Source organism: Coregonus clupeaformis, chromosome 13 (genome assembly GCF_020615455.1).
Source record: "Coregonus clupeaformis isolate EN_2021a chromosome 13, ASM2061545v1, whole genome shotgun sequence".
Lineage (NCBI taxonomy): Eukaryota > Metazoa > Chordata > Actinopteri > Salmoniformes > Salmonidae > Coregonus > Coregonus clupeaformis.
In genome coordinates, this window is record NC_059204.1 from 4989421 (window position 1) to 5000852 (window position 11432).

Genomic DNA, 11432 nt, shown 5'->3' on the forward strand with positions numbered 1-11432 from the left:
CATATGATGTTGCGTTTTGCATCATATGATGCAAAATGCGTCATACCGGCTGTATTTCTGTATTTTGAAAGTTATATATCTTGAAAACTTGATTGCTGACATGCAAAACATTTTGGTACTATATCAACAATGGAACAATGAAACAAATACCAAAAGATAGTTTTGGGGTGGAATTGTCCTTTAAATGCTCTTACAAAACATAAGAGAGTGCTATTCTTTGACAGGGCTGGGAAATTCGAAACGTGTGAATGTTTGTGTTTATTGCCTAGAATGCTTTCCATACAATTGAGGGAGTGCACTTTGAACTCTGAGGAGAGGGAGGAATGCAGGAAAAGCTCCTTACTGGCTAAACAGTGATTGTAAAACTGTGACAGTAAAAATGATGTAAGCCATGAAAGAAAGAGATATTGACAGAGTGAGGGAGAGAAAGAGAACGTGTGTGTGGGCACGCATGCATGTGTGCGTGTGAGAGAGAGAGTACAGTGTAGTAGTAGTAGTAGTAGTGTGTGTGTGTGTATAGTCTCTGTCAGGAGTGTAAAACAATCCTGTGAAATGACCAGATTTTCAACAAACAAAAACAACTTTTCACATCAAATGATCTCACTTTGGGAACTCAATCCCCCCAGTCCCTGTTTGACCCCTGACCTCCCTGACCTTGCTGCAGCAGCAGTCTCCTGGCGTGGCGCGGGTCCTCTGGTAGCGTCTCCATTGACAGCCATAGAGGCCGGCCAGGCACGAGACAAAGGGCTGGTGCTCGTAGCGCTGCAGCAGCCGACAGCGCACCACAGGTAGCTTCCCCAGGGTGGTCGGAGAGGCGGCCATGGCTCACACACACAGCGCCATCACCGATCACACGAGAGAGAGAGAGAGAGAGAGAGAGAGAGAGAGAGAGAGAGAGAGAGAGAGAGAGAGAGAGAGAGAGAGAGAGAGAGAGAATGTGGAAGAAGTGGATGATGAGAGGAGCTGGGAATGGAAAGAGTAAAGGGAGAAATAGTGTTAATATTGTAGCGACCCAAACCCAACCCTACCTAGCGATCTTATCAAGGGGTTTCAGATTTCACAAGGTCCCGTGTTCAAGCCCGCTCGGGGCTATAGCCTACTTCATCACAAAGGTAGAGATGGTGGAGAAGGACAATGAATAAAAGGAAGTCAAGTCTAACCTTAACCCTGGCTCCCAAACATTTAACAACTACTGTAGGCCTAGATTATGAATCAATCAAACCATACTAGGTAGGTGATTACAGGCTAGGTGAAGGACAAGTCCCATTCTGACACACATCGTAATTTTCACAATGCTTCAGTTTGGGATGGTGACAGTCTCTCAATTTGGGGGCGGGTGGATGGGGACTGAGGGGGGAATAGATTGGGGTTAATTTTTTATGCATTTCTTTGATTGTTTTTGTACCTGTAACCCCCCTCTGTAAATTGACAAAATTAAATAAAAAGTTGTTCACAAAAAAAGAAACATAGTATTTATTTTTCCTTTTTTTCTTGATATATATTATGTTGTTGATTACTAGGCTACATAACGTGATCGTTTTCTGACAACCAATGGCATTATGCAAACATGCACTATGCTGAAAATTACAGTCATGTTTCTCTGCTCTTGGAAAAAATGTTTGCATATTAATTGTAGCCCATAGGCTGCAGCAGTTAACGCCTTAATGTAGCTTGTATAACCTATGTAGGCCTATTGTAGCTGCCATATGGCGTGGATATTTGCTCCGGGAACAACAGTTTTTACCTGATACAATAGGTTAGCCTACGTGGACGGCTGATCAAGTCCCAGTGAAAAGCACCTATGATACAGAGTCGTCGTGCAGGAAATCGGAAATCCCTTAACCTATTTACGAATTGGACACATTGTCTGTTCGGGGAACTAGTCAGAGATAACAGCGTTTATCCTATACGATTGAAGTTATTCATATGCTATGAATGTGTGTGGTCCTCTGTAGCTCAATTGGTAGAGCATGGCGCTTGTAACGCCAGGGTAGTGGGTTCGATCCCCGGGACCACCCATACGTAAAAATGTATGCACGCATGACTGTAAGTCGCTTTGGATAAAAGCGTCTGCTAAATGGCATATTATTAATGTCTATATGTTATATTCAATGGTCATAAATGGCACACATGCAGGTTATTCCATATCTAAATCCTTTATCGGATACTTTACTCCTTTAAATAGCCTACCTCAAAAAATTGTTCCGTTTGATTCCCCGAACTTCCGTAGTCCTTGATGGTCACTCCAGGGGAAGCCGCAGTGCTTATAGTCCCTCTTCTCGGTAATGCACGCGCACGCCGGCCAGGTAAAGGATACCCTGCTATGTCTAATTGTCATTGACTGCCACCTGTTGCCAATGGAGATATGCTTTCGTGTACAGTATTGCTATTTCTTTCTTCCAGACCTTCCCCCCTCTACTACACTGTCCTTTGATGTTGACGATGCTGGATACAATGTTACAATTTCCCAACTCTGTAGGCTACTCTTATCACATGACAGTGTGTGGAGTAGGCTATAGACTATTTTAGTTACGGAATAATTGTAATGCGAGTCTCAATATCAGTTGACTATATTTCGTATGAAAAAACGTGTGTTATGCAGGGTGGAAAGCCCTAGGACAAATATGTGCTGTTCATTTGAGTGAGTGCCTGCGAGCGTGTATTGGGGAGGCGGGGGTTAGGGAATGAAATTGTAATGGAATTTTTCAGTCTTACGTAACGTAAGTGCTACAGCTGCAAAGTTACAGCTTTACCAAATATTTGTATAACTAACCCAAGAGAGACCACAGCCTGTCGTTTCCAATGGGTGCAAATTAATCATAGTGGGCAGAATAAGCAAGGAGGTGGGCAGACCCAAGCACGACCTAGCGAGATCCTATTGGCGCATTCTATCATATATTTGCATATTACCGTTAGGGAACGCCTAATTTGAATTGCGTGTGTGCAATTACGCATCTCCTAGCAGGCAGACCTGCTAACCACTGCTCAAACAACTGGTTAACCCTTTTGGGGGGGATTGTAACAGGCCTACTAAGGCAAGGTTCGTTACACTATCCCCTCTGTTATGATTATAAAGAAGGAGGAACGAGGGTTAGGGAGAGCGTGTCCCCATGCTTCTCAATACCAAGTACCTCACGCTTTACTATACCAAGTCCCTCACGTGTGCAGGCCTCTCCGATGGCCCCCAAGTCAGCATCCCACCGCTGCCACCAATGTAGCAATTTTTGCTAACGGCAACAGTGTAACCCCATTTGCGGGTCTCGAACCCAGTAATTAGTTCTATAGGCTTGCTGCTTTGAATTTCTATTTTATTGACAGGACACCTCTTGAACAAAAAGTCCTGCATATTCTCATGAATATACATGTCAGGTACATATTGTAAATCAAATGAAAGACACATAAAAATAGAAAGAGATCCATGTTTTGAAAGATGCCATTTACTGGGCGGATTACCTAGATAATCCAATATTATAGTCCATAATCTCATAACAGACCTCTCCATTGCAAAGCAGATGCTGGGCGTGTGTAAGACTCTAACCATGAAAAAAGGGGTAGAACAAAGGACATATTTTATGTTAGACAGCGCCATAGGAGTCTACTGCCATCTCAGGGAAAGCCCTGTTGGAAATCTGTCTGTTCTCTGCTGGTGTTTGAAGTATATGAGGTGCATTTTAAGTTGTTTGAAGCTGTAACACCAGCAGGTACCTGTTCCTTGTACAGCTTTCCCTCCCTCAATCTTAACCTTAACCATTAGTGGGGAAAATGCTAAACTGACCCAAGATCAGCATCTAGGGTCAATTTAACCCTACTCTGTTTGATCCACAACAGCAAACTACACCCACACCTGGATGCAGAGAATCAGTAGAATTAACAATGGTATATCTGATAGAAGTTCCATAATACAAGTCATAACCAACCTACAAATCACAGCAACTCCAAAGTGTGATATAAAACAGGTTATACAACTGGTGGGTCTAATCCTGGACACTGATTGGTTAAAATCGCATTCCAGCCGGTGTCTATTCCACAAGTTACCACCGGCTAAAGCTATGATGTTGAAATGCCTATTTACTCTGTTCCATCTCACTGCGCAATCTACTGTCTCGTCAGCCCAGCAAGACAATTTACAAACTTGTTCTCCACTGTAAAAAGCATCTAGACATTATCTCCCATTTCTTTTAGACTAGCAATTGGTTTTCAATAGCGGAGATTTGTATAAGCCTTGCTGTCTGTCTCGCTGACATTTGCAACATTGTTTCAATATTGAAATTCGATCTCCAGCTGTCCCATGGTAATGAACGCGTTCTCAGCCAGTCGAAATCATGAATCTGCATAATTTTTATGGATGTATACAAGGAAATGTAAATAGAAAACAGATCAAATAAAACGAAATGCAGCTAGTTTGCAGTCTTTCCAGCTTCAGTTTGAAGTGATTGTGTTAGCTGTGTTGTTGGCTAGCTCCTCTGAACAACATTGTCCTGACGAGAGAGAAATTTTTTTATGCCAAGTGAAATCGCGCATCATTAACTCATTGTTATGGATGTATCCAAATACATTTCATTAGAAAACAGCTTAAACAAATGAAAATGCAGCTACTTTGCTGTTATTCTTGCTGCACTGTTTGACGTGACTGTATGTTAGCCGTAGTTGGCTAGCTAGCAAGCAAGGGATAAGAACGTTGCCAACCAGTATGGCAATAGAACATTTAGAAGGAACGACTGGGTTGCGTCCATAGATACAGAACAAAAATACTTAACGACTGGGTGGCGTCTATGGCAACCGAACCGATAGAACGAACGATCAGCCGGCTTGGGTAGTAACCCTAGATTTGTGTTGGGACTATATCTTGTGGGAGGATGAAATAGTATGAATAAATTCATCAAAATAACATCTTTAATGAAAATACGTAAATCATTATTTGAATATGTTGGTAACCCGTTGTATACAGTGGGGAAAAGTATTTAGTCAGCCACCAATTGTGCAAATTCTCCCACTTAAAAAGATGAGAGAGGCCTGTAATTTTCATCATAGGTACACGTCAACTATGACAGACAAAATGAGAAAAAAAATCCAGAAAATCACATTGTAGGATTTTTTATTAATTTATTTGCAGATTATGGTGGAAAATAAGTATTTGGTCAATAACAAAAGTTTCTCAATACTTTGTTATATACCCTTTGTGTCACGCCCTGGCTCTGGGGACTCTTAATTGTTGAGCCAGTGTGTGGATTTTCTATGTTTAGTTTTCATTGGTTTTTGTTCTAGATCGTTTAGTTTCTATGTTGGCCAGGGTGGTTCCCAATCAGAGACAGCTGTAGCTCGTTGTCTCTGATTGGGGACCATACTTAGGCAGCCTTTTGGCATGTTAGGTTGTGGGATCTTGTTCCGTTAAGGTTTTGTGTTAACCCAGGACTTCACGTTTCGTTTGTTGTTTTGTTCGTGTTGAATACTGAATAAAGTATGTACGTTTATCACGCTGCGCCTTGGTCCGCTTCATCAGTCAACGATCGTGACACTTTGTTGGCAATGACACAGGTCAAACGTTTTCTGTAAGTCTTCACAAGGTTTTCACACACTGTTGCTGGTATTTTGGCCCATTCCTCCATGCAGATCTCCTCTAGAGCAGTGATGTTTTGGGGCTGTCGCTGGGCAACACAGACTTTCAACTGCCTCCAAAGATTTTCTATGGGGTTGAGATCTGGAGACTGGCTAGGCCACTCCAGGACCTTGAAATGCTTCTTACGAAGCCACTCCTTCGTTGCCCGGGCGGTGTTTTTGGGATCATTGTCATGCTGAAAGACCCAGCCACGTTTCATCTTCAATGCCCTTGCTGATGGAAGGAGGTTTTCACTCAAAATCTCACGATACATGGCCCCATTCATTTTTTCCTTTACACGGATCAGTCGTCCTGGTCCCTTTGCAGAAAAACAGCCCCAAAGCATGATGTTTCCACCCCCATGCTTCACAGTAGGTATGGTGTTCTTTGGATGCAACTCAGCATTCTTTGTCCTCCAAACACGACGAGTTGAGTTTTTACCAAAAAGTTCTATTTTGGTTTCATCTGACATTCTCCCAATCCTCTTCTGGATCATCCAAATGCACTCTAGCAAACTTCAGACGGGCCTGGACATGTACTGGCTTAAGCAGGGGGGACACGTCTGGCACTGCAGGATTTGAGTCCCTGGCGGCGTAGTGTGTTACTGATGGTAGGCTTTGTTACTTTGGTCCCAGCTCTCTGCAGGTCATTCACTAGGTCCCCCAGTGTGGTTCTGGGATTTTTGCTCACCGTTCTTGTGATCATTTTGACCCCACGGGGTGAGATCTTGCGTGGAGCCCCAGATCGAGGGAGATTATCAGTGGTCTTGTATGTCTTCCATTTCCTAATAATTGCTCCCGCAGTTGATTTCTTCAAACCAAGCTGCTTACCTATTGCAGATTCAGTCTTCCCAGCCTGGTGCAGGTCTACAATTTTGTTTCTGGTGTCCTTTGATAGCTCTTTGGTCTTGGCCATAGTGGAGTTTGGAGTGTGACTGTTTGAGGTTGTGGACAGGTGTCTTTTATACTGATAACAAGTTCAAACAGGTGCCATTAATACAGGTAACGAGTGGAGGACAGAGGAGCCTGTCACTATTCCGTCGTGGATGTGGTGGAGGAGTCAAGCGCAGGAAACAGAGGTTTTGTCCAACAAGACTTTTAATAGTCTCAATAACACGAGAACAAAACCCCGACCTCGAAAACACGAAGTGGCGAGGGAAAATTACGCACACGCGTAAAACACTAAACATGAAAAAATGACACGGAAAACAAACACGTATCATAGACACAGTGGCAACAGAATAACAACACACAAATACCCTAGATCACAACACGGAACTTATAAGACACGTAATCAACTCCCAAACAGACACAGGTGTGACAGACAGACAAAAGCAATCAAACACAGAAACATACAGCGGTGGCAGCTAGTACTCCGGGGACGGCGAACGCCGAAGCCTGCCCGAACCAGGAGGAGGAGCAGCCTCGGCCGAAACCGTGACAGAGCCTCTTAAAGAAGAAATTACAGGTCTGTGAGAGCCAGAAATCTTGCTTGTTTGTAGGTGACCAAATACTTATTTTCCACCATAATTTGCAAATAAATTCATAAAAAATCCTACAATGTGATTTTCTGGATTTTTTTTCTCAATTTGTCTGTCATAGTTGACGTGTACCTATGATGAAAATTACAGGCCTCTCTCATCTTTTTAAGTGGGAGAACTTGCACAATTGGTGGCTGACTAAATACTTTTTTTCCCCACTGTAAAAGTGATAAAGCCCTCGAAGCCAGTGTTTGGAGGATATATTGGCACGGTTTGCCAACCCTCAACTTCGTCTCGGGCCTAACAACACCCGTGCCAATATATCCTCCAAACACCAGCTTCTCGGGCATTATCACTTAATTATAATGAAATACTGTCTTTATTCTTGTGATAGAAGGCAATGCCATGCCCAATTACAGAAGCCAACTGGCCACTATGTTTCAGCCAATAACTGAGCACAATGCTAGTTTCATAACAGAGGCTATGTTACCTAGCCTGCACTTGTTTCATACAATCAGCAGAAAGTGTCTTAGCACAAACTCACAGGCTGTGGCCACCCAATTGAAAGGCAAAATCATCACAAAGTAATCCTCCGAAACACAACAATTCAAAGCTGTGATTGTCCCTAATTGCCCTAACGAGGCCATGACCTCACACAATAACGCCAATGTACTGCCCAGTGCACACCCATGCTCTCTCTGAAGAGAAAAACAAAACTAACCATGCAGTCAGTTTAGATGTCATTAACTTCCAAATGGTTTATTTAATAGATTCACACACTTATACTGTATGTTGGTCTATGTATGGGCACTCAAAAGTACTGTCATAAGTTGCCGGTACTGTGTTACCAATGATTCCAAGGAGCATCGGTATCAATTGTGCCTACTGTTTGTCATACTAAACTTACTTCATTTGAGAAAGTTTAACTCCTAAATAATAAATAAGGAATGTTAGCGTTTTTATGAGCTACATTAAGACATTTTAACTATTTTCCTCCTAAACAGTTTGTTTCAGTTTGTTGTTCGCTTCGAGTTGGTTTCAGTAGGATTTTGTTTCAATTTGTTGTTTGTCTCGAGTTTGCTACAGTATCTGTATATGTCATGGGGGTCAGTAAAGTGCAGTGTAGGTCAAAGGTCTCTGTACCTTTAGGATAATGAGCTCTCTTTGTTGTAACCACAAGCTCATTAACAAACATTGGATCATAATATCCTTTTGACAAACACCGCTGTGCAGAAACGGTTGTGTAACCAAATGTTGTTACGTCCCAAATGGCACCCTATTCACTATATAGTGCACTACTTTTGACCACAGACCTATGGGCCATAGTGCACTATTTTTGACCAGGACCCATACCTAGAGCCCTATGGGCCCTGGTCAAAGTAGTGCAGACTATAGGTAATAGGGTGCCATTTGGGAAGCAAACTTGTTTTCAATACAGCAACGTTACTGAGAAAACAGTAAGGGGAGATGTCACAAGATTAGGTATTTGTGTTTATGCACACAGTAGATTAGGGGCAACACTGGAAAAAAAGAATCATAATAACAATACTGTCAAATTCCTACATAATCTGCAGCGAGATCTCATTTGAAACGTTTCTTCAACAACGTGTGTTATTTGGAGGCGCTTATTTAACAAGAGTTTATTACACTGAGCAATTGTGAGTTACAGTATTTGGAATTCGAATTGGATAATATCCCTTCATGGCTATTTAAAATGTTACGATTATTTTGCTCACTGCTCACTGGCATTTGCTAGTAAAAAATGTCAACCTATGTGTGAGTTTGTGTGCTTCCAAGTTTTCCTCTTTGGTAATAATAAGGTTGTAAATTCAGTTGTAAATTGAGCTACTGTGCCCCTCAGCAAGACAAATGGAGACATACTGTATGGCGCCAAAGGAGATGGCTGCCGTTTTACGGGCTCCTAACCAATTGTGCTATTGTGCATGTTTTTTCACGTTATTTGTAACTTATTTTGTACATAATGTTTCTGCCACCGTCTCTTATGACCGAAAATAGCTTCTGGATATCAGGACAGCGATTACTCACCTCGTACTGGACAAAGATTTTTTCTTTAACGAGTCGGATGCAAAGGATTTTCTTCAGACACCCAACAAGGCCCAAATCCCCGTCATTCGCATGAGAAAGAGACGCTGATATTGGGGACGTAGGTCGGGGTGCCTTGTAAGGATCCAACGGCGAGTGCGTAATCTGCCTCTACCATCAGTACTATTAGCCAACGTACAATCATTGGATAACAAAATAGACAAACTAAGATCACAGATATCCTACCAATGGGACATTAAAAACTGTAAATCTTATGTTTCACAGAGTCGTGGCTGAACAACGACATGGATAACATACAGCTGGCAGGATATACGCTGCATTGGCAAGATAGAACAGCTGCCTCTGGTAAGACAAGGGGTGGTGGTCTGTGTATATTTGTAAACAACAGCTGGTGCATGAAATCTAATATTAAGGAAGTCTCAAGGTTTTGCTCGCCTGAGGTAGAGTATCTCATGATAAGCTATTTACCAAGAGAGTTTTCATCTATATTTTTCGTAGCTGTCTATTTACCACCACAAACCGATGCTGGCACTAAGACCACACTCAATGAGCTGTATAAGGCCATAAGCAAACAGGAAAATGCTCATCCAGAGGCGGCGCTCCTAGTGGCCGGGGACTTTAATGCAGGGAAACTTAAATCCGTTTTACCTCATTTCTACCAGCATGTTAAATGTGCAACCAGAGGGAAAAAAAACTCTAGACCATCTTTACTACACACAAAAAGATGCGTACAAAGCTCTCCCTCACCCTCTATTTGGCAAATCTGACCGTAACTCTATCCTCCTGATTCCTGCTTACAAGCAAAAACTAAAGCAGGAAGCACCAGTGACTCGGTCAATAAAGAAGTGGTCAGATGACGCAGATACTAAGCTACAGGACTGTTTTGCAAGCACAGACTGGAAAATGTTCCGTGATTCTTCCGATAGCATTGCAGAGTACACCACATCAGTCACTGGCTTCATCAATAAGTGCATCGATGACGTTGTCCACACAGTGACCGTACGTACATACACCAACCAGAAGCCATGGATTACAGGCAACATCTGCACTGAGCTAAAGGGTAGAGCTACCGCTTTCAAGGAGCGGGACTCTAACCCGGACGCTTATAAGAAATCCTGCTATGCTTCGAGGCAAGCAACACTGAAGCATGCATGAGAGCATCAGCTGTTCCGGATGACTGTGTGATCATGTCTCCGTAGCCGATGTGAGTAAGACCTTTAAACAGGTCAACATTCACAAGGCCACAGGGCCAGACAGATTACCAGGACGTGTACTCCGAGCATGCGCTGACCAACTGGCAAGTGTCTTCACTGACATTTTCAACCTGTCCCTGACTGAGTCTGTAATACCGACATGTTTCAAGCAGACCACCATAGTCCCTGTGCCCAAGAACACTAAGATAACCTGCCTAAATGACTACCAACCCATAGCACTCACGTCTGTAGCCATGAATTGCTTTGAAAGGCTGGTCATGGCTCACATCAACACCATTACCTCAGAAACCCTAGACCCACTCCAATTTGCATACCGCCCCAACAGATCCACAGATGATGCAATCTCTATTGCACTCCACACTGCCCACCTGGACAAAAGGAACACCTACGTGTCTCACAAAGACACGTGCCAAGATGGCGTATTGAACGCAGAGCGGTGCAAATCACCTCAAGATAAAAACATAATATTCAATATCAGTAAGTTAGACTAAATATTAGCACTTCATATACTCATGAATAATAACATTCAATCTGGATAATAACACAAAACAAATCATAAGGCTAAAGAAATGTATCGACAAATATTACAACAAGCAACACTCAAACATGACGGAGGGTAAACGAGGAGAATCAATCTTCAAGAGAAAACGCAACTCCTCGACTGATACAGATTATTTATGCTTTTCACCACTGGGACTGGTAAGTGTGGAAAGAGATCTGTTGAAGTCGATAAATGACAAACTGGGCATACTAGAGTTGGTCAGTATGGATGTAAAAGAGTTGAAGGCGAGTCTTGAAATGAGTGACGAAAAAGCTGCGATAATGGAGAAAGATACAAAAAAGCTAAAAGGGACGGTCACTAAGATAGAAATGGACGTTAAGGACCTTAAAAGGGAGAACAACTGTCTGAGAGAAGCCTTACTAGACATACAGACTAGATCGATGAGAGAATATCTAGTACTTACGGGTATCCAAGAAAAAGAAGGAGAGGTTACTGAAAAATTGTGAAGGACTTCTTTCATACAGCGCTTCAAATCCCACTCGAGGCTGTCGATAAAATCCAACTCGAATGTGTACA

At 42.6% G+C, this 11432-nt stretch overlaps 1 protein-coding gene across 1 annotated transcript in view; it reads right to left on the reverse strand.

Moving 5' to 3' along the window:
- LOC123492232 (glycerophosphodiester phosphodiesterase domain-containing protein 5-like) overlaps positions 1 to 843 on the reverse strand; it is a 32007-nt gene extending 31164 nt beyond the window's left edge. Inside the window, exon 1 of the mRNA XM_045224600.1 lies at positions 655 to 843. Within this exon, the coding sequence (XP_045080535.1) occupies positions 655 to 822 (168 nt within the window). The 5' untranslated portion in view covers positions 823 to 843. The remainder of the gene's footprint in view (positions 1 to 654) is intronic.
- Positions 844 to 11432: the final 10589 nt, after the last annotated feature.